General features: G+C 57.5%; 9 protein-coding genes across 9 annotated transcripts; 3 read left to right on the top strand and 6 right to left on the bottom strand.

Annotated features, from left to right (window-relative positions):
• The first annotated feature begins 710 nt into the window (after nt 1-710).
• On the top strand, nt 711-3172 carry BDV59DRAFT_188434 (putative GTP binding protein). The gene is made up of 6 exons (XM_073691411.1): nt 711-1204; nt 1254-1388; nt 1436-1555; nt 1602-1736; nt 1783-2972; nt 3023-3172. Exons 1-6 carry the CDS (start codon nt 895-897, stop codon nt 3110-3112), a joined length of 1980 nt encoding a protein of 659 aa, XP_073543308.1. The 5' UTR covers nt 711-894; the 3' UTR covers nt 3113-3172.
• BDV59DRAFT_188432 (uncharacterized protein) lies at nt 3173-4923 on the bottom strand. Its single transcript, XM_073691410.1, has 2 exons — nt 4184-4923; nt 3173-4135 (listed from the first exon to the last, which is right to left on the bottom strand). The coding sequence occupies exons 1-2, from the start codon at nt 4502-4504 to the stop codon at nt 3218-3220; spliced, it is 1239 nt and encodes a 412-aa protein (XP_073543307.1). The 5' UTR covers nt 4505-4923; the 3' UTR covers nt 3173-3217.
• BDV59DRAFT_138256 (ABC1 kinase family protein) lies at nt 4903-7389 on the top strand. Its single transcript, XM_073687112.1, has 3 exons — nt 4903-5605; nt 5659-7001; nt 7047-7389. Exons 1-3 carry the CDS (start codon nt 5063-5065, stop codon nt 7222-7224), a joined length of 2064 nt encoding a protein of 687 aa, XP_073543306.1. The 5' UTR covers nt 4903-5062; the 3' UTR covers nt 7225-7389.
• A 1-nt stretch (nt 7390) lies between these two features.
• Nucleotides 7391-8733, bottom strand: BDV59DRAFT_138247 (holocytochrome c synthase CYC3). Its single transcript, XM_073687111.1, has 3 exons — nt 8588-8733; nt 7889-8535; nt 7391-7809 (listed from the first exon to the last, which is right to left on the bottom strand). The coding sequence occupies exons 1-3, from the start codon at nt 8675-8677 to the stop codon at nt 7560-7562; spliced, it is 987 nt and encodes a 328-aa protein (XP_073543305.1). The 5' UTR covers nt 8678-8733; the 3' UTR covers nt 7391-7559.
• Nucleotides 8734-8894: 161 nt separating this feature from the next.
• BDV59DRAFT_206018 (uncharacterized protein) lies at nt 8895-10731 on the bottom strand (the record flags this gene model as incomplete). Its single annotated transcript, XM_073694731.1, has 4 exons — nt 8895-9669; nt 9722-9846; nt 9919-10247; nt 10299-10731. The coding sequence occupies 4 exons, from the start codon at nt 10729-10731 to the stop codon at nt 8895-8897; spliced, it is 1662 nt and encodes a 553-aa protein (XP_073543304.1).
• A 634-nt stretch (nt 10732-11365) lies between these two features.
• BDV59DRAFT_188425 (ubiquitin-conjugating enzyme E2) lies at nt 11366-12623 on the bottom strand. The gene is made up of 3 exons (XM_073691409.1): nt 12419-12623; nt 12286-12365; nt 11366-12236 (listed from the first exon to the last, which is right to left on the bottom strand). Exons 1-3 carry the CDS (start codon nt 12443-12445, stop codon nt 11513-11515), a joined length of 831 nt encoding a protein of 276 aa, XP_073543303.1. The 5' UTR covers nt 12446-12623; the 3' UTR covers nt 11366-11512.
• Nucleotides 12624-12737: 114 nt separating this feature from the next.
• On the top strand, nt 12738-16228 carry BDV59DRAFT_196378 (Yip1-domain-containing protein; the record flags this gene model as incomplete). Its single annotated transcript, XM_073692708.1, has 6 exons — nt 12738-12770; nt 12841-12957; nt 13042-13228; nt 13287-14479; nt 15248-15562; nt 15617-16228. 6 exons carry the CDS (start codon nt 12738-12740, stop codon nt 16226-16228), a joined length of 2457 nt encoding a protein of 818 aa, XP_073543302.1.
• A 131-nt stretch (nt 16229-16359) lies between these two features.
• Nucleotides 16360-18657, bottom strand: BDV59DRAFT_206014 (putative ubiquitin fusion degradation protein (Ufd1); the record flags this gene model as incomplete). The annotated part of the gene is made up of 1 exon (XM_073694730.1): nt 16360-18657. One exon carries the CDS (start codon nt 18655-18657, stop codon nt 16360-16362), a length of 2298 nt encoding a protein of 765 aa, XP_073543301.1.
• An 86-nt stretch (nt 18658-18743) lies between these two features.
• Nucleotides 18744-20969, bottom strand: BDV59DRAFT_188419 (uncharacterized protein). Its single transcript, XM_073691408.1, has 4 exons — nt 19221-20969; nt 19124-19171; nt 18978-19070; nt 18744-18925 (listed from the first exon to the last, which is right to left on the bottom strand). Exons 1-4 carry the CDS (start codon nt 20817-20819, stop codon nt 18875-18877), a joined length of 1791 nt encoding a protein of 596 aa, XP_073543300.1. The 5' UTR covers nt 20820-20969; the 3' UTR covers nt 18744-18874.
• Nucleotides 20970-21158: the final 189 nt, after the last annotated feature.

Genomic DNA, 21158 nt, shown 5'->3' with positions numbered 1-21158 from the left:
TTGGCCCTCTCGAGATGGGAGCAAACCGCGACAACAAGTAGCAGTGACAATTGAGCTTCCAGGGTTGTAGACTACCCCGCAAGCGAGTAGAGTTTTAATTAGCCATGATGCTGCAGCGACCCACTCAAGAGGAACGATCTTCGGGAATTGAATTCCACAGGCTGACTATATACATAGTTTGGAGTCCATGTGAAGTGGAACGCTTGGTCCTTTCAATCTCACTGTAAGATGTTTTTGCAAAACAGCCAAGGGAAGGTACTTCAGTATGGCATCACCACCGCCTGTGGTGCTGGATTTCTGCTTTTTGGTTACGATCAAGGGGTATTTGGCGGCTTTCTGGATAATGAACCATTTCTTGGGACATTTGGATTCCCTGGAGCTACAATTCAAGGCCAAATTGTGGCGACATATGATGTCGGCTGCATTATAGGGACTCTGGTGTCCATGGGTGCCGGAGATAAGTTGGGTCATCGAAAATCTATCTTGGTCGGCTGCTTGATCTTGATAGTCGGTGAAATTTTTAATTTTGGATCGAACCAATGCCGAGGAAGCTTGATTTAGTCCAATATCCACGACCTCCTATACTTCAATGTCGGGGGACGCGCTTTTCCCGATTAGGCCATATAGTCACGTTATTTATGCCTCAGGCAGTAACGCCAATCGCGCTTATTGGTTCACTCCGGACTTTTCACAAAACATCGATCTTTGCTGCTCAGTACCCTCCATCCTCCTTCCTATCAGCCAGGTATCTAATTACATGGACGGCTTTTTTTGAGAGGCTGTCAACATCTACTGTTTTGTGGGAGATATCGGAGACATCAACAAGACTATACATCCGCAAAGCATCCGTCTATCGGCACCGCCGTACACTCAACTTCACCTACGTGCCTTAAAATGAGTGGCCTCAATGAGGGGACTGCAATCCCTGTTAAACGCCTGGACACTCCTCCATTGAGCCAGATTATTGCTGACCTAGGCCCTCTCCCGCAAGCGCTATCAGTTGAAGCTTCTACATTGTCTCCTTCTGAAGAGGAGACCCTCTTCGACGCTTTGCAAAAGAGACTCAAGGACGCAGACACCGGTGATAACACCACAGTTGGATCCTTCTTCAAGGACATTCCAGTGACCTTAGAAAAGCTGTGGAATGCCAGATCGCGGTACTTGTCACAGGCCACGGAGGCTTTGGCAAATGGAAGCCGAACCCGTGAGTGCATATCGCCGATGTAGTCGACATTTTATTAATGCGTGTACAGCGTCATGGCGACTTCCATACGGACAGACTGGCATTTTAAGCTTCTTTCTACAGCTTCTTGCTTCGAATGAAGCCGTGGACACCAGCATCCAGCTCCATTCTCTGCGTCTGGTTGGGAATTCCTGCGCCGACACCGGTTGGTCCCCTATCCTGATGATACTCTGCCCGTCTGACAATTCGCAGATGAAAATAGAGCCATTGTGGTGAAAGACAATTACACCGCTGCCATTATGCGACAATTGCTGAACCCGGAGCTTGTTAAAGTCGTAATACCTGTTATATACAACCTCTGCATCGACAACGGTAACTACCTAGTACCTTGCGTTGTAGCCCGTCTAACAAGCCATAGAGCCTGCCCAGTCGCAGGTGGCCGCGAACAAAATCGTCTACATCATCCTGAAGTTACTCAAGGACGGCGCCTTCGAGGACAATGACACCCTTATGACCTTTGCGTACGAGCTCATGGAACTAGTCGCCGAGCAAGGTATGTCCCTGTCACCCATCTACACCACCACTCTAACCAGAACCAGAAAAAGGGATCGAGCAATCTCCCACTGGGACCCTTTCCCTCCTGATAGACCTGGCCCTTGACAAGGAAGCCACCCCGTCCATCTCCCAGTTCTCAACAATCGTCACCTGCCTCGCGGCATATCTAGACCACAAGCGCTTCCAGGACATCTGCATATCAAATCACTTGAATGACATCCTGTCCGTGCTGCAAAGATCGCTGGCCATCGGAGCCGACCAGCCATCCCAAGAAGATATCCAAGCCCTCTCCCAGCTCCGTCTAAAGCTCAACCAGACCCTCGCAGAAGTCTCAGCCTCGCCTCTCTTCGCCGACATCTACCCCGTTGGCTCCCCCCTGTCCCACACCCTCAAGACCTGGTTGACCTCGACACAAGACCACCTCCAGATCTGCGCCTGCGTCATGCTGGGCAACCTCGCCCGCTCCGACGAAGTCTGCGCTCGGATGGTCCACGATCTCCACATCCACAAGGACCTGATCCACATCCTCAACAGCGATGCCCGCGGCGCCGTCCTCCACGCCGCCCTGGGCTTCCTCAAAAACCTCGCCATCGCAGGCGACAACAAGCTCGCCCTCGGCGCCGCCGACATCATCCCAGCTATCGCCCGCCTCTGGTCCTACGAGACCATCCCGGAGGTCCAGTTCGCCGCCACCACCATCGCCCGTCAGCTGATCCTCGCGTCGATCGAGAACATCGCTCGGTTGTTGGACACGGCACCCGCAGACACCAACAATGATGACGACGGCAGCAGCCACCAGACGTATCTGTCGTTGCTGCTGGTGCTGTCGCGCAAGACAGACGCGGCCCCGATCAAGACCGAGATCGGCCGCATCGTCGCCTCGATCTGTCGCACGGTGGTCCCGAAATCGCGCGACGGAGACGCCGCCGCCCGCTCCCTTCTTGACTGCCTGTTTCGTGTGCATGATGCCATCGCTACCCCCCTCGCCGACATGATCACCCAGACGGAGTGGCCTGTTGTTAGGAGTGAAGGTTGGTTTGCGATGGCCTTGATGGCGTCGGAGGACCGAGGCGCTGTGGTGGTCGCGCAGTGTCTGCAGATGCAGAATCTGCTCCCGATGATTGAGGAGGCGCTGGGCGGGACCCCTGCGGAGGCTGCGGATGCGGAGAAGTTGCGGTTGACGAAGGATCGGGATAATATTGTTGTCCTGGTGCGGGAGTTGTTGAAGAACGAGGTAAGGCTTTTGTTGTTTGTTTGGTTTATGCGTTGCTAACGTTCTCTTAGACGTCCTCTCTTCCGGACGACTGGAAGGAAAATGTACAGAGTCTCGTTAATGCGCATGTCTCCCGGCAGTTGACAGACGGTTCAGCTTGATATAGGATTTTTTTGGACTAATTTTGTCGATGTCGACTTGGATTCAAATTATAGGATGCTGCTGGCATCGCACAGCAGTGCAATTCATCTATTTACATGTAGTCTTTAAGCAGTCTGCGGACAAACAAACTCCTCGGCGTAAAGCTGATATCTCCGGAGGACGTCAGTAGTATCCAGCCCTGCGTCCGTCGAGTAATGCGCTGCCAGGCCCTTTCCGTCAATCAGGATCCGTCGGTCGACCCCGTAGGCTTCGCGGACTTCCCTCGAGTCCAGGACGGCCGACTGGTTCCGCTGCAGGAAAAGCTGCAGCGTGTTGAAGTCGTCGACGCCCCGCAGGCACAATAGGTTCGCGCTGATGCTCTGCACGGGGTTACTCCACATGGGGAACTTGTACCGATACAGGTTGCCCATCTCCAGATGGTACAGGAGCGAGTAGAGCTGCTGCGCATGCACCGTCCAATGGTCCATTCCCGGACCGAGCTCCCCGAACATAGACGTCGCGATCGGCGTGCGCTCCATATCCTCTATCCCTGAAAGAAGCCACCGATGGCTGTCTGCCGGCGGCGAGAATCCTGAATCGACCTTGAAATCTGCGGGGCCTTCCCAGCGAGAGAGGTTCGCGACTCGCCAATTGCTGGTGTTTTGGCGCGATGGTGGTGATTCCCCCACCGGCGGTAGCTCGGGGAGATATGGCAATGCGGTGCCGGGGTGGCTATGGAGGGTCTGTAGGGAGGCCTGGTTCACGACGTTTGCCGACACGACCGACGAGTCAGCGTAGTCGAGCTTGGTTTTGACGATCGTTGGAATCGTGTGGTCTTCCAGAAAGATGACATCGCCATCGATCCAGATGTACATGTCGGGAGGGCGGTCTCCGCGCGGGCGTGTTTCATTGCCCGGCTGGGAGATGGTGTACTGCGAAGAGCTTTCGGTCAGGGACTCGAGCCATGCGAGGCTGGTCGGATCTGTTGTTTTAGGGACGAAGATGACTTCGTCGAGGAACCCACGGTTGTTCGCTAGGTTTTTCTGCGGTAGCGTTAGTGGATGGAACGGCCGGGTATCGGAGGGTCTGACCTGGAGATAGCAGTCGAGGATGGCCGTCCGCTCGGATGAGTAAAACGGGACCACGGCGATTATTTTGAAATCCGCGGGCTTGATGAAGTACCCAGAGCCTTTGGAGAAGGCACGAAATGGAACTGACTGGTATGAGTGGGTGAATAATGGGAGAATTCCCAGGTTGAAGAGCGAGGCGGACGAGGAGTACAGAGCAAGGAAGACGGCCGTTACGCAGATTGAGCCGACAAGGCTCCATATCATTGGGAGGAGCCATGATCGCTCCGAGTAGGGCTCTTCCTCGTGTGATTCCAGATCACGATCATAGTCAGGACGGCCCATGTTGAATCAAAATCGCGAATCACTCGCTCGTCGCAAGTCATCGATGTTCAGGCTAGAAGCCATGGTGGGCGAACAATGCCTTCCATGGTCGAAGCCAGGACAATGGCTCTGTCTCTGGAGCGATTGTGCATCTCCGCATCCGGTATTCACAGGAGTCTGTCATGGTGCGCAGTTCCAGGCTGGATCAGGAGTTTGGCCGGAGTTGGAAGTGGGAGTGGATGTAGCCATCGTAAGGAATGCGGGTCGACCAGCGAATTGGGTTGACGAACATGCACGCGAGTATTTACCGAGCACCTTGGAGCTCAATGCGTCATGAGGATGTATACTGCTGTGGTGATGATGTCGATGCTGGCATCCGAGTTGTTGCGGATGTTGTTTGTAGTTCGTAGTTGTTGTGGAGGAGGATCAACGATGACGTCGCCAACACGTGCAGCCGAATCTCCGTCGTCCACCCGAGCTGCTCCTCTTCTTCATGACCCGACCACGCCGCTGTTTCTCCTCGATCCCGCGAACGAATGAATCTCACGTACAGCAGCCTGTTTCCTCCTGAATGAGAACATGAGGACGGCTGTCCTCTTTGGCCGATTCTGTCTCCGACGTGGCGGAAATCCACCACTACCAACCCGCATTGTACCTCCGTCTCGGTTGCGCCTCAGCCGGTTTCCCTCATGGACACACAGCCACTGGAGACGACCCCCGAGAAAGGGCCCCGTGGTGGGGACGCTCTTACTAGCCTCGTTATCTCCAGGAGCCTTTCTCCAGCTGGCGGAAAACGGAGATGGGGGTGAGAAAACAGGCGAAATGCAGATGCTCGAGGTGTCGCGCCAGGAAATCCGCAAGACCGTCGCAGAGGATGCGCGCGGTCTCACCAGAGTCGGACAGACCCTGTTTGTTTTCTGGTACTATTACATCTACGACCCCATTGCCACGGGCTTCCGCTTCGTGCACCTGGCCGTAGTCTTCTTGCCCGTTATTCTCACCATCCCGGCCGTTTGGCTGGGGAGGCGGGTCCAAGATCGTAAGGGTGTCCGTACAGGTACGCTGTGGTGGTATCGGTTTCTGGTCCGGTCGATGGAGCGCGCCGGTCCGGCTTTCATCAAAGTATGCCGAGATTGTTTCATCGAGAGCTGATCGTACTGACTGACGGGTCCTAGCTTGGTCAATGGGCCGCCTCTCGTACCGATATCTTCCCCCCGGAGATGTGCCAGATCATGTCGTCTCTCCACTCCCATGCACCGGCGCATTCCCTCCGCGACACCAAGAAGACCATCGTCAAGGCGTTCAACGGGATTCCGTTCGATGATATCTTCGAGGAGTTCTACGAGGAGCCGCTGGGCGTGGGCGCCATAGCGCAGGTGTACAAGGCAAAGCTGAAGCCAAATCTCGCGGAGGCGGACAGCACCGTGCTCACGGCGGAACCGCGAAGTCTGCGGGAACGCGTCCGGAAGAACGTCGACGTCCTGGTGAAGAGTAGCCCCCGGCGAGTGCCCTCGTCCTACGTGGCCGTGAAAGTGCTACACCCCAAGGTAGAACGTGTGATCCGTCGAGACCTCCGGATCATGCGACTATTTGCCTCGTTGATCAACGCCATCCCAACGATGCACTGGTTGTCTTTGCCGGACGAAGTCCACCAGTTCGGGGAAATGATGAAGCTCCAATTGGACCTTCGCATCGAAGCCACCAACCTGGCCAAGTTCCGCGAGAAGTTCAAGTCCCGCAGCACTGCCTGGTTCCCGTTCCCCTATATTGACTATACGACACGCGAGGTGCTCGTCGAAGAGTTCGCTCATGGAATCCCATTGTCGACTTTCCTGGAGGTGGGCGGCGGCGAGTATCAGCAAGAAATCGCCAGCGAGGGTCTCGATGCCTTCCTGCACATGCTACTGATCGACAACTTTGTCCACGCCGATCTCCACCCCGGCAACATCATGGTTCGGTTCTACCAGCCCAGTGAGCTGGATATCTCTCTGCGCAAGCCGACCCGAGCCTCGGACGCCCCCACGGCTGCAGAGGTGGACGTCACTGAGACCATCCTGTCGCGGCTGCGGCCGCACGCGCATGATGCACAGGCGTGGGAGAAGGCGCTCAATCAGTTGAACTCGGAGGGCTACCGTCCGCAGCTGATTTTCATCGACACCGGCCTGGTGACCGAGCTGAACAACACCAACCGGACTAACTTCCTCGATTTGTTTCGGGCCGTGGCGGAATTCGACGGCTACCGAGCCGGTCAGCTCATGGTGGAGCGGTGTCGCCAGCCCGACGAGGTCATTGACCAGGAGGTGTTTGCCGAGAGAATGGGCAACCTCGTTCTCAGCGTCAAATCACGCACGTTTGCGCTGGGGAATGTCAAGATCGGAGATATCCTCAGCAAGGTGCTCTCCATGGTTCGGGCCCATCACGTTCGCCTGGAGGGGGATTTCGTCAACGTCGTCATTTCCATCCTGCTGCTCGAGGGTATAGGCCGGTCCCTAGACCCCGATCTGGATCTCTTCAAGAGGTGAGAACGTCTCGTGATTTTATGGAACGTGGCTAATCTGTCTAGCGCTCTTCCCATCTTGCGAGCCCTTGGGTCCAATACTACGTTCTTGAAGAACGTCCGGTCAGGAGACACGTCCATGCTGCGCGTCTGGGTTGGACTTGAGGCTCGAGGACTGTTGCGAGCCAGTATCGAGCGTGTAGAACAATGTGTCAAGTATGACATGTTGTCTCCTAATATTTGAGCATCATGCGTGCATGTTTCGTTTGGGTCGATAGACGGGCCCTTGTATAGTTGTGGGCCGGCTGTTTGGCGTGTTTCTGGCCTGCCAGTCTCACGAATGATGATGCAGATATTGTGACAATAACGATGTAATTACTGAACCGATTGCCCCTAAGTAACACATAATAACCTCAGCTCCACAGTAGAATGCTTCATTATCATTTTATACAAGGCTCAAAGACATTAAGAAGCACATTCACATTAATAATACAATTCCAAATGCAATAGCAAGCTGCCAGACGCCCGCGCCGTGCTGATAAGTATGAGTGGAGAATTCAAGCCCTTCAGCGAGCATGCTCAGTTGTGATTGTTCTCACGAACGGCCGCGCCGCTGGCCCGCCACCATACGTCCCCTCCCCATCGCATCAGCCGTTCCACGGCGGCGGTGGGCGAGTCTAGCGCAGGCCGAATATCCAGGTAAAAGACTGGCTCTCCGGTGGGCTCCGGCGGGCCGGAGTAATAATCGATCACGTAGCGGATTTCCCGGGGCCCCGAGGGCGTCTGTCGCAACACGTACCAGTCATGTCGGTCAAATGGGGGGTTCGACCTGCCAGTCAGTCCGTCAGCAACCTCGTTCGCGCAAAGCATGCATCAAAAGAGACCGGAAAGAGGGGAACGCCACTCACTCAAATTTCGCCGGGTACACGTACCCCAGCGCTTGCAGGATGCGCGCCTTGGGGGTCAACTCCTTCGGCCGGCCCTGGAAGCGAAGCAGACGTGGGGTGGTGGCCTCGTCCTCCGGCACGCCGGTGAGCTCCTCTCGCATAGCGTCCATGGCAATGTTCTCCTCGCCGCGACGACACTTCTCCCAGCCGTGCGTCAGTCCCCGTGCGAAGAGCCGCTCCCACCCGACGATCTCCGCCCACGCGCCCTCATTTAGAAAGTTGTGCACCGCTACCATCGCCTCCACCGCGTCCTGCGGCGTGTCCGTGTACCCCTTCCGCAGCATCGCGTTGTACATCTGCTGCGGCGACGGATACTCCCAGTTCCCGTCGGTGTCGCCCCGCGGGATCGACGACGGCTCGCGGTCCACCGGCAGGTCGACCGTTTGGTTCGGCGCCCGCTCCTGCGAGATCGATGAGAACATGTAGTTGAGCGGGTTCAGCTTCGACAGCGTTGAGGGCTTGTTGGCGGGTGGCGCCGCAGCCTCGGTCTCGGGCTTGGGTTTAGGCGGTACGTAGAAGGGGGAGTCCGCCGGTCGCACGGGACACGAGCTCGGGGGTTCTGATGAGGCGGTGGGAGGTGAGTTCGACGCGTGCATGGGACACGCCGGCTGGAAGGCGTTAGTATGTATGTATGGAGCTGCCGCTGCTGCGTCGACTAACCGGTGGAGAGGCACCTGCGGGCGCGGACTGATGGACCGGAGTCGCAGGCATTGCCGGCTTCGGCGTAGTGTCGGCCCAAAACCAACCCATGGCGAGATGTGAGTGATAAGATCGAGATCAAGAGCAAAAAGTAGGTGATGTGTTGTATGGAAGGCGAGATGCGAATTATTTTTATGCGCCGCCGGAAAATTCCCGCCGGTATCCCACGTGACTTTCCGGCTTATCGGCCAATCAACATGTGCGTATTTACATTCATTGTCTATGCTTCTATGCATGATGCTGCTATGTACAAGATCTATAGAACATGTTAAATCGTGGAGACAATGCCCTTTGTGTCCATGCCCTTGGATAATATGGTTTCATCCCAGACCGTCTCCCAGATCGGTCCATTGGTGCTCGGCAGGTAGAAGTACTCTTCCATCACGCGCGAGACCTGGCCCCAGTCGTGCCACCCGCAGCGGAGCGACAGATTAGCGAGACGTTCAACAAACCAGGGACGTTCCACTTGGCCCACCGACCCTTGGGCGCCGATGAACAACGCCCACGCCAGCAGTGTGTCGTGTCCTTTGGGCACCGTTTCCAGACTGCTGTAACAAAGCGCCGTCTTCAAGTGTTTTGTGAGACCACGACCGAGTCCCGCGGAGGGATGGAGTACAATAAGAAAATGATTGAGATAGCATATAGCCGCAACCCGAGTCACCGTCTCCAGGGGATGGGGGTTCAAGGTCGTGCCCGGGAACGGTATATCTCGCGTACCTTCGTGGGGATACACGTAGCTTAGTAGTTGGTGTTCCACCTCACGGTTGAGCGCCCGGAAAAAATCATGGTCGCTGTCGCTGAGTGTCGATGGCGCCTCCTTGCAGGTGTGGCTATACAGTATGATGCTGGCCATCACGTCGAGAATTCGTAGTAGCGGCTCGCTGAGGATGGGTACTCTATGGAAACCGATCCCCAGACTTCCCAGTGACGACCCATCCTGAGGAGAGATGCGCAGCTTCACATCCGCCGGGACGGGATCCGGGGTCCATGTCAGGGGAAAGATGGGTTTTGTCATGAGCCCCGAAGCGGCTTTTACATCAGTCCTGGACGAAGTGGATCAGCCGGGCATTTCCAGTAGCGTTGAACGTCACTCACATCAAAGTGGCAGCCTGTATCGGGGACTGGTTCTCGCGGCTGTCGACGAAGCCTCCCCGAAGCTCTACCATGTGTTTGAGGCAACGCAGATGCACCCGCGTTTCGTCGAAGAGACCAACTATGAGCTGCAATTATTAGCATTGCTATACTACCGAATACTGTCCTTACTTGCAATGTGGATGGACAAGTGGTCGTACCGAACCGGACAGAAGATTGAGGATCGTGCCAAGCGCCTCATTACTGAGCACCTTCGTCGAGTCGTGTATTTTCGCACTCATCTCATTAATACACTTCCCCTTCATAATATAGTAGTCCTCATCGGAAAGCGGATGGGCTGAGCTCTCAGAGGCGCTCTGTAGGTCTGAATGTCGGCCAGCCATGATGGCCCGATGTGCAGCGCACATGGTCATTAAACCGTAAAAGCTGCCTGCGTCGGTGAAGGAGGTCTGGACTAGTAGACCTCTTCTGAATTGTTCGGTAAACCTATGTTCCTTTGGAAAGGTAGTCGGGACAAAGACATTTTTCCCTTCAAGGCGTCAGTATCGGTAATCACGTTCGCCGAGATCCGGGTACCTACAGTAGAAGACGAGCCGATTGACCATCTCGGTGGATTCTGTAGCTCCAGGCAACGTGATGAACGGATCGAGCAGGGACGGTGCAAGACCAGAGTGGATGAACGGCTCGGGACTTGAGGACGACGCGGAGTCGAGGTTATTGCTCATTTCATACAGTGGCCGGTGGTGCAATACGAGCATCTCGTCTACAGGCTTTTTTTCCGGGACTTGATCCGGCGTGGTCGAATTGGACTGGACACACGGGAGGTTCTTTTTCCCAGTACGGCCTTCACGTCGAGAGACTCGCCGCAAGCCGGCAATTCGCTCTCGCCTACGCACGTCACGCATCACATGGGACCGGATCGCCCTGCGCGCATTGGCATCGTTGATCCGCTTTGAGCTCAGGTCATCATCGTGGTCGATGAAAGTAAATGTCGGCTGGTCTGTCGCAGCCATGACTGACGGCGCAGGCACTAGAGATAGTTAGTGGTTGGGTTGAACGAGGCGCAAGCGGGTAACGTTTGGACGAATGTGAGTGTGGGGCATTCAACGAAAGGACGTATTCTTGTATCACTTCCAGAACGTATATGGAATACAATCGGAGCATGTGGGTGGAGAAGGGACTAATAAAGTCGACCGGGCCAGTCGTGTGATGGAGAAGATAACGTCAACCCACCTGGACCAGGAAAACGGACGGAATGGAGATTTGTCGAATGGAATGGACGCTCCAGATGATCCATGGTCAAGCCGTCAACGAGACAAGCCACCGGATGAGCTCTGGCGTTGGGACTGGACTCCCGAGGATGGGCCAGGATGCAGCCATGCCATTCCTTGTGGAGGCAAAGTTCGAGGTGCGTGGGAGATAGAAGCTATTCGATCTCCATTCGCACCGAGATGGGTCGGAAGAGCCAAGAGACTGTGTGTAGGGAGGGTGTAGAACAGATGTAGGAAGAGGTGAGGTTGAATCGGAAGAGATGATTGATCCATGGATGAGGAATCGCGGGGGCGGAAAACTCGTCTAGTCCAGAAGAGTCTCCGCCGCCACGATGATCTACAGTACATGCGCCCCAAATGATGTATAAACAAATAATCTTCTATGGTAATTCAACTTAACTAATGGTGTATCTCAAGATGCCTGAACGCCCGCTCCTCCCAGACACCTCTGTCTGAATATCCCATAATGTATGACCAAAGGAAATAGGACCGAGAATTGCAAAGAGAGACAAGAAACATCCCGTTAGCCCTGGACGTCATTCACCAATCTCGTCACCAACGCATATCCAAAGACGATCGCAAGCCCAACCCAAAACCCGTTGCGCAAAATCCAACTCCGTCCGGCCTCGCGAGCAACCTGTCCCCCCTCTACCACGACTCCGATTCCAGGTGCACTCCCAGGACGTCGGCGGAGAGCACTTGTCTCGGGCGAACATTTGGTAGCGGCGGCATTCGGATCCGGGATCAACTGTCCGGTCGTCGTGTCGATGCGGTTGTCTTTCATCCACTTCCAGTTCTCTTCATCTAACTCGGGCCACTCGGTCCGGAACTTCAGGCCCCCGTCGCCAGCTTTCACGTTGTTGATGCCTTTGGTTGAGGGGGTCACTCCCGGGGTGGACGAGACGTGAGAGCCGCCGCCTGTCGAATTCCACCATCTGGACCGGGCCGCCAACACTCTCCGTTCGGGCTCCGACGCGCTCACACTCCCGGTTGTCATTTCTTCGCTGGTCATGAAGGATAGTAGTCCGATCAGGATCGTCGAGACCTCCCACGCTGGGTTAAAGGATTTCGGATGGAAGTCGCTGATGCTGAGACAGAGCCGCGTCGATGGTTGAAACCGTCCGCTGGGTGTATGCATGCGAATCGCCGGCGGGGCAAAAGGGTATTCCGGGGGGAACATCAGGGTGCCCCAGTACTGTCCATTTTCGTAGGGCGTTCCGGGAGGGCCAGTCAGGATGTAATGCCATCTGCAGGTTGTCAGTGCAGTCTATCGGAAGCATCGCCGGGATCTCTTACTCGAGGATGTTGGACTCTGACGGATGAGCCACGATAAACGGGGGAGGGTTCTTTTGGATATTTTGGTACTCGCGAGTGAGCTGTAGTAGTCAGGACACGATCAGATCCGTCGGAGGGGCAGGAAGGGACTGACTCTCTTGAAGGCGGCCTTGGTCGCCATGTTTGCGCCGGGTATGCTCTAAGCCGACAAATCTGGAGATTGCGGGCAAAGTTGATGATCCCCAACCTTCTGGGACCAAATAACACCCTCAGCCGTCTATATTAGTGGATTGAACGAGAGTGGGAGAAGGGAGGAGAGTTGACCGGGACTTGCTGGTGAGCCAAAGACTGACGTGGAGAAAGAAGAGGCAGGTCACGTGCCCGGGATGGCCTCATCTTCGCGAAGCTCCGGAAGACTCGCGACGATACCCGAGAAAGCTCCCACGGTTTCCCTGGCCATTGCAGCCGCCGCAATGTCCTCTCCTCTGTCTGCCGAAGATGAAGACGTACGTCTCCTACAGCTCGGTGCTGTCCTTCATTGCTTCTACAAACCCATAGCTGACTGTCCCGGTTTAGATCTTCGAGCGCCTTCAACAACGCGCCGATCCGAAGGTGCTGGAAGAACAGCAACAGGCCGTCAATGAACGCATGCATGCCATTTACCAAAAGGCTCAATTGCGTCTGGGTGAATTGGTAGGCGGAATCCCTCTCCTGAGGGTTCACCCCTTCGTTAGCTACCTAGTTCCACATCAACGCTGACCAACTCTATGATATCAGATTGACCAGAACTCGACCCTGCCATGTGCCATCAACTCCATCCAGGTCCTTAATGCCACCCACACCCGCAGGGGCTTTCTGGAACGCATCTTCAACCCCGTTCTCAGCGCCAACCAAAAGAAATCCTATACGCTCTCCGAAGCCCTGCGGGAAGTTTCGGCACGTGCGGACAAGCTTAATAGATTTGGTTGGTAGCCCGGAATGGCTCCCTAGCCACCCCGGATATAGCTAACCCCGTGCTCCAGATATCTTCCACCAGCCCGTCTCCGTGTACTTGGACCAATCGCCCGATGCCGACGTACGGACGGGCCTTCCGAACCTCGACGTCTACGTCTCCGTCAAGGAAAAGCCCCGCATCCTGCTGAAGACTGGCACGGATCTTGGAAATACCGAGGGATCTGCCTACGGAAATCTCCTCTATCGCAATGTCTTCGGAGGCGCGGAGAGCCTCAACCTGAATGCCTCGCTGGGCACCCGGACCAAGTCGGCCTACCAGGCGACCTTCGAAACCCCAATCCTGAGTGATCCGGACTTCCGCTTCGAGCTTGGAGGCATCGCCAGTGCCACGCAGAAGCCCTGGGCCAGCCATGAGGAGGTGCTGAGGGGCGGCTGGAGCAAGCTCCGCTGGCTGAGCCAATCCGGCAGTCGCCAGGAAGTCGGCTACTCCGGCTTTTGGCGCCAGATGACCGGCCTGGCCGAGAATGCCTCCCCCGCCGTGCGTGCCGATGCCGGCGACAGCGTCAAGAGCAGCGTCTTCCACAGCTGGATCACCGACAAGCGGGACAACCCGCTTCTCCCCACGCGCGGCTTCTACGCCAAGGCGTTTAATGAGCTGGCCGGCTGGGGCCCGCTCAAGGGCGATGTGTCGTTCTGGAAATCCGAGATTGAAACGCAGGGCGCCGTGCCCATTCCCATCCCGGGCATCAAAGGCGACAGCGGCGTCTCCTTCAGCACGGGCTTCCGGGCTGGTCTCCTCTACCCGTTGGGCCTCGACTCCGACTCCCGTCCCCAGCTGTCCCGCGTCAACGATCGGTTTGTCTTGGGTGGACCGACTGATGTTCGTGGGTTCCGCCTCTGCGGCCTGGGACCCCACAGTGGCGCAGACGCCGTCGGCGGAGATGTGTATGCGGCTGGAAGTGCAAACTTGTACTGCCCTCTGCCGCGCGTGGGGGCGGATAGCCCCCTGCGGCTGCAGCTGTTCATGAACGGCGGTCGACTGTTGCCTCTGCGGACGGCCAACAAGGGCGTCCCGACCAGCAGCGCCGAGGTGAAGGACGCGATGATTTCTACTATTTCGGAGATTGGAAACGGGCTGCCGAGTGTTGCGGCCGGTGTTGGATTGGTGTATGCCCACCCGGTGGCGCGGTTCGAGCTGAACTTTTCGGTGCCGCTAGTCGTCCGGAAGGGCGAGGATAGTCGGAAGGGATTGCAGTTTGGGGTTGGAATCGATTTCCTCTAGGGAGATGCACTTTTGGTAGTTGAATGGAAGAATTGTGTGTGTATATACAAGTTGCAGGGCTTCATTAATTAGAGATCAACCTATGAGATATCTATAAGGTCTATTCATACTCGTAGGGCTTATCGTCAAAGCATTTGTCGCTACCCCATGGTTGATTGAATTCTGCATGGGAGGGCGGGCGTTGTATGCCCGCAACTGTTGACTTAGTCGTACAATTGTGACAGGAAGCTTGTTCTGCTGGGGTAGACGACCATTTTCTGGGCTGTAATCCTGACTCGAGATATCAAAAAAGAGAAAGATGTGAGCTGGGTACTTTTTCCTTGCTAGTAGTCTCGGAAGTTGACAGCTGGAGTGGTCTATAGCAATTGTTGATCTTTCATGATCTATAAGGTGCTTGGAATTATCTCCACCGATACGCTCCAGGATTTCTCCCAATACATAATTTTGTCCGAAAGAGCTACGAGCACTCGAATGGCGGTTTCTTCGCCCATTGCACAGGGGTAGATGAATGGCACGTAGTGATAAATAGACCACAAGTCAAGTACACTACCGGATAGTTGTGCTACTTAAGCTCCAATGTCTTAGTTACCTAAGCAGCTGTGCATCTTCGCTTAGTCATCAGACCAGCTAAACATCAACTTCCACTCCGGGTTTCCTCCACAGCTTCATCTTCTGCCTCTCCTCTCTCTCCTTATTCTCTTCTCTCTCATATCCCTCCTCGCAATGGCCCAATACTACCCGCACCAGTCCTACGGCCAGCCCTCCGCCTCGGCACAAAACCTCCAGTTCTACCCTTCGTCCTACGGCGGCGTCTCAGGCCATACAACACCCTCGCAAGCTTCCTATGGTTTCGGTGCCCCCAACCCCGGTGCCCAGGCCTATCCTGTCGGTGGTGGTGCATATGCTGGGTTCGGATCCCCGGCGGCCGGCGTCAGCGGCCGCATGGGCGAACAGGGCGGCCTGCGGACAGGATGGCTCGCGGCGTTCGGCACCGAGGGATACGACGGCGAGCCGCCGTTGCTGGAGGAATTGGGAGTGAATTTCGAGCATATTCGGACGAAAGTGAGTTGTGTCTCAACTAGGAAAAGTCAAACTCAAACGATGCTGACCTCTCAGACCTTAACTGTCCTCAACCCCTTCGCCCGCATCGACAACCACCTCATGGATGACAGCGACCTCTACGGCGCCCTCCTCTACATCGTCCTCTACGGCACATTCCTCCTCCTCTCCGGCAAGGTCTTCTATGGCTACATCTACGGCGTCGCCGTCTTCGGCTCTGTCGCCCTCCACCTCATCCTCAGTCTCATGTCCCCTGCCCTCGACACCACCAGCCCAACCCCCAACGCCGCCGACCCCTCCAACTACGACCCCCATCACAAGCCCACCCTCTCCGACGCCTCCGCGGCCGCCGTCGGCCACTTCTCTGCCACCCTCACCTTCCCCCGCTCCGCCAGCGTCCTGGGCTACTGCTTCCTCCCGCTCGTGCTGACCAGCCTCGTCGGCATCCTCATCCCCATGGACACCATGTTCGGTTACCTCCTCACCACCGCCGCCGTAGGTTGGTGCACCTACAGCTCGTCCGGCATGTTCTGCGCTGTCGCCCGCATGCGCGGCATGCGCGGTCTCGTCGCCTACCCGCTTGCCCTGTTCTACGTCGTGTTTGGGATCATGGGCATTTTCTCCTCCCGCGGGAGCGGTACCCTCGCCGCGAAGACCGGCGCTGCCTAAACCCCTGTTGCTGTGATTTGGGTTGGTCTGGTTTGGTGCGAGTGTGCAGCTAATCTCCGTCGTGTACGAAATATCATGAATCAACGGTCTATTTACTTTATGTTATTACGTTCATTCCCGTGGCCCGTAGTCTATGTCGTAGGATCTTGGACTTTTTCGCCCTCCGCCGGCGCCCAGCTCTCCAGCCATTCTCGCGCCTTGTCCACCTCCCCACTGCTCGCTTCCACCGCCGCGACACACCACGGTAGTGCATACCTCTTGCCGTCGTGGTCCTCCGCCGCCATCATCTCCGCGATGACCCGCCGCTGCTGGCCCGCCTGATCGGCGCAGAAGTAGAACGGCGCCGTGTTCGGCTCGCTGGCCGGAGGCGATATTCGCACGGCCGAGACGAGCGGCCGCGTCGCGGCCATGATGCTCGCGGTGCTCGACGGCGTCTCTGTCTGCGACCCGCCGTTCCGCGCGTCACGCCCGTTCTTGCAGAACTCGTTCTGACACCATGGTTTCCCGCACCCTGTCAGCATCTGCGACAGGTACCGGCGCTCGATGCGCCGTCGCAGCGCCTTCCCGTCCGGGTCGTACGTGTCCACGTACAGCGGGCCGAAGCAGATGCTGCACAGGCCGAGCGTGTCGTGGCCGCCGCCGGCGCGGCCGTCCAGCGTGCGCCCGCAGTTGCGGTTCAGACAGATGCGGGGCGCAGGCCGCGACAGCCGCTCCAGGTCGTGGTGCCGCAGGTGCGTGGACATGTCGCGCAGCCGGATGATCTTGCGGCAGAGGTGGCATTCCGTCGTGCGCCCGCCGTCGACGAGCTCGTGCGGCGTCAGCCCGGACACCAGCACGTCCGCGTCGTCCAGCTCCGGGTCACCCTCGCCCTTCTGCGCCACCACGAGGTGGCAGAAGCGGCAGAGGATCGGCTTCGCCGGGCAATCGGTCGTGCGGTGCCGCGCGAGCTGCGGCAGGCCGCCCGTTTCGGCCCCGCACGCTGGACACGTCCGCGCCGTGTGGAAAACGGTATCGTGCGTGTGTCGGCTGGCGGCGTCGTCGCCCGAGGAGGAATCGTGCGGACAGTGCCAGTGCTGCTGCCATTCCTCTGACCGCTTCTGGAACACCCGGCCGCAGTGCGGGCAAACGGCGTTGTTGCGCTGGCAGAATGTCTCGTGCAGCTGGATCGTCCGCGCCGGCACCCACTGCTGGCAGTTGGCGCATTGCACGTCGTCCGCGTCGTGCATTGCCCCTGTCTCCTCGTCCACCTCCTCCGTTGGGCCTGCGCTTGCGTCTGCGTACGTCCCCACCCGCAGGGTATACCGCACCGGCGAGGTACCCCCCGCCGCCGACGCCGCCGCATGGACAGACACGTACAGCGCCTCGGCGCCGTCCAGCTCGATATTCGTCGGCGAGATGTCGATGCGCTTCGTGGCCCGGCTGGAAAACTCGCCAAACACATGCTCATCCGCGCGCGGCCGACTCCGCTGCCGCGCCGACAGCGGACTCACAAACACCCACGCATCCCCATCCCCCTCCCCTTCCACCTCCGCCTGCACCCGCACGCCCTTCGCCCGCTCCCACCGCTGCACCTCATAATCCACATACTCCCCCGCGACAACCTGTCCGGCGACCTTCTCCCCCACCGCCAACACCCCGCCCATGGACGACCCCGTCCGGGTCCCCGGCGCAACCGCCGCCTTCTCCACGCGCCGCCGCAGCGTCTCCCGCGCCTGCTCCTCGCTCAACGCCAGCATGTCCACCTCCAGATCCGTATCCACAACGCAGATGCCCCCAGCCCCCGGCGGCTCGACCCGGTCCACCAGGAACCGGAACGACTCGTCCCGTCCGGCCCCGGCCCTCACCGACAGCTCCATGTCCCGCGTCAGCGTGGTGTAGTTGTCGCGCAGATGCCGCTCCAGCAGTGCCTTCCAGTCCGCCGCGTCGTACCCGGCCTCGAGCGGCCGCAGCCGCACGTACGTGCCTTTCGGGAGCGTCGCCGCCGTCACCGTCACCGTGCTCGTCTCCGATGCGCCATCGTCTCCGTCCAGCCCCAGGCTCTCCCGGAGGCCCGCGCTGAGACCGACCTCGCCTTCGGCGGCGGAGAATTCGCGGATCCCCGCGTAGATCGTCCGTCCCGAGGGGCCGTGCTCGATGCGGAATGTCAGGGGGTGTGGCAGTTGCGGTTGGCGGGTTGTGGCGCGCGCGCGGGCGGCGGCCTCGGCGGCAAAGGTGTGTGGGTTGAAGGGGTCGAAGGTGTTGGTGGATGGGGCGGTGCGTGAGGAGGACGACGATGCTGGGATTTCTTGGAGTGGGGCGGCGGCCAGGAGCTGCTCCAGCGCGGATTGTGGGAGGATGATCTTGTCGCCGGGGAGCTTGGGAGTGTGCTGTGGCGGAGTGACGGTAAACTGGGAGGACCAGAGGAGGGAGTTGGAGTGTGTCTCTGGCATGGTGGTTGGGTGTGTGGAGGAGAGAGAGAGAGAGAGAAAGACGTGTGAGATGATATCAGGTGTCGGTGGAGTTGGAGAAGCTCCGCGGGGGTTCTAGAAGATTTGTCATCATCTACTTTAATTCTACGCATGCAGTACAACGGAGGTAGATGTAGTAACTAGTATACGATAAATTGTTCAGGCAATGGTATCAATCAACTGCGCTAATGTCACCTCCCTAGTATAACTCTCTCATTCGATGTCGGGCACTGGTATTGCACCAGTCGCACTAGGTCGCCAGTCAGTCGTCACGTCCGTGGTGCACTCGAGGATGAACATACCATGGTCGAGGAACATCCCTCATTATGCTCGACGCAATAGTCGCCCTGGCAATTTTGGCACGTTCGCTGGCAGGCAGCCTGACACTCGGCGCACTGGACCCGTTCGCATTAGTTACCTACACTGGCTGCTATGACGGGTGACTTACGGCTGGCCCGCACTCCCAGCAATCTCTACTCACGCCGGATTCGAGTCTCTACAACCACATTAGTCACTGACTTTCGTTGACTCACGAAACAACGCACCCTTCGCTCAGTTTCCGTAGGACTATTACGAGGCCCCCGGACGGCCGTCTGATGCGGAGACAGGTTGGTCCGTACGCGTTCCGGCCGCGGCAAACAGCTATTGCAGAACCACTTGTGGCAGCGGTGGCACCACCGATCGGTCAGACAATCCGCGCAGCGCGCAATCAGCACCGGGTGTTCGTCGGGGAACAGAGCAGGCCGCTTGGCGGCGGTCACAGAAGACGAGTGGAACGGTGCAGGGATCAACAGGGGAAATTGAGCGTCTGGTGACTGTCCCCAAATGGCGGGGCCCTCAGGCGAGGTATGGCAGCCGTCGCATCCCTGAGGCCCCAGAGCAACGGTCGCAATCGCGGGCCCCAAGAGTGAAGTCTCTCCCGATTCAGACTGGTTCTGTGCGGCGGAAGTGGGGTCGTGCCGCGGCCCCCGACACAAGACCGCATCGAACGCGATGATCCCTTCACACTTCTGGATGGTCTGCGCCCATCCATCCTCGATGGTACGCGGGAAGAGCTTCCCCGAGGGTCGGTACCAGGCATTTTGACGGTACCATGGATGGTTGTTGGCGTCGTTGTCGTCCACGACGTCCGGCGACGGGGGAGTTTCTCCGGTGGACGGCGCACATCGAGAGCTCCACCAGTCCCGGTATTTACTCCGCACCATGGCGCGGGGACGGGCCACCGGGGTAAAATGGTAAATCGCCTTCACGCGCGGGGTCCCCTCTGGACGAGTGGGTCGCACAGCGTACTGGAGAACCTGCATGAGTTTGCGCTCGTTCAGATGGCGACATTCTCGGAGGGAAAGGAGGTTGACGTTGAAGCGGTCGGTCAGGATGATGTCGGCGATGAGGTCCGCGGGTACGGAGAGTCCGTCCAGGATCAAGGTGCGCACGTCCTGCAGGATCGACTGGCGCTGCAACGAGGCGAAGATGCCCCGAAGCGGACCTGAGTAGAATTCGTCCTCGGTCAACGACTCGTCCATGCGCTCGCTGCGCCATACCTGGCCGCCCGAGTCCAACGGGGCGGCGGTGTGGGATTCGGGGAGGTGGGCGCCACGGCATTGGGTGAGGTCCATGTGTCGAAACACATACGGGGTGTGCATGATCATGGTTCGGAGTTGGCGCGAGGTGGCCGCCAAGGCAAACAAGGATGGGACTGAGAGGTACGGGGCCATATGGTCGAGAATGAGACTGTTGGAAAGGACATCGCTCAGCGACGGACGCTTGGGAGGGATGACGGTGACGACATCGGCCTGGGGGAGGGTCTCTTCCTCCTCGTCATCGTCGTCCTCCACAGACACTTCCTTGACGATGGGAACCAGGCCGACTTCCTTAGGAGACAAGCGTCGCGAACCATAGAAGAAATCCGGAGCACGGCCGATGAGATTCTGACGGTAGGCGGCGACGGCCCCAAGGGCGAGATCATCGCCGGGAATATAGATGGGGGCGGCATTGGGCTGGATCTCGCGGAGAGCAGCCCTAGCCTTGGCCAGTTCGGTCTCAAGGAGATCGATGGTGGACTGTAAGACAGCCGGCATGTCTTTGGTGTTATTGGGGTCGATGGCGGTGACGAGAGAAGACCATAGTTCGGAGGTGTCGGGCATGGAGGAATAAATCGGAATAAATAGTGTGAAGTAGATTTGGAGTCAGATGACGATGGGGTCGACGGATAAATTGGGTGGATCGGTGGATGAAAGGGGAAAGAGTGGGGGGGGAAGGAGGATAATTGATAGGAACGGGAAGCCGAATGGGGGAATCCGGGGGAGGAGCTGGACGAAGGGAGAATCCGGAGGGGATTTACGTATTTATAGAAGGGGTCGACGAAAAAGAAATCATCGATTACCATACCCTTTGCCTAATAATAACAGGCGCCATTATAGATAAGAGTACAGATATCCCACATCTGCATGCCTCCGCAGTCCCAGGATCTATACAATGCTTGT

Source organism: Aspergillus ambiguus, assembly GCF_047715705.1.
Source record: "Aspergillus ambiguus strain CBS 117.58 unplaced genomic scaffold BDV59scaffold_54, whole genome shotgun sequence".
Lineage (NCBI taxonomy): Eukaryota > Fungi > Ascomycota > Eurotiomycetes > Eurotiales > Aspergillaceae > Aspergillus > Aspergillus ambiguus.
Note: the sequence above shows the minus strand (reverse complement) of the source record. Positions and strands in the feature narration are given on the sequence as shown.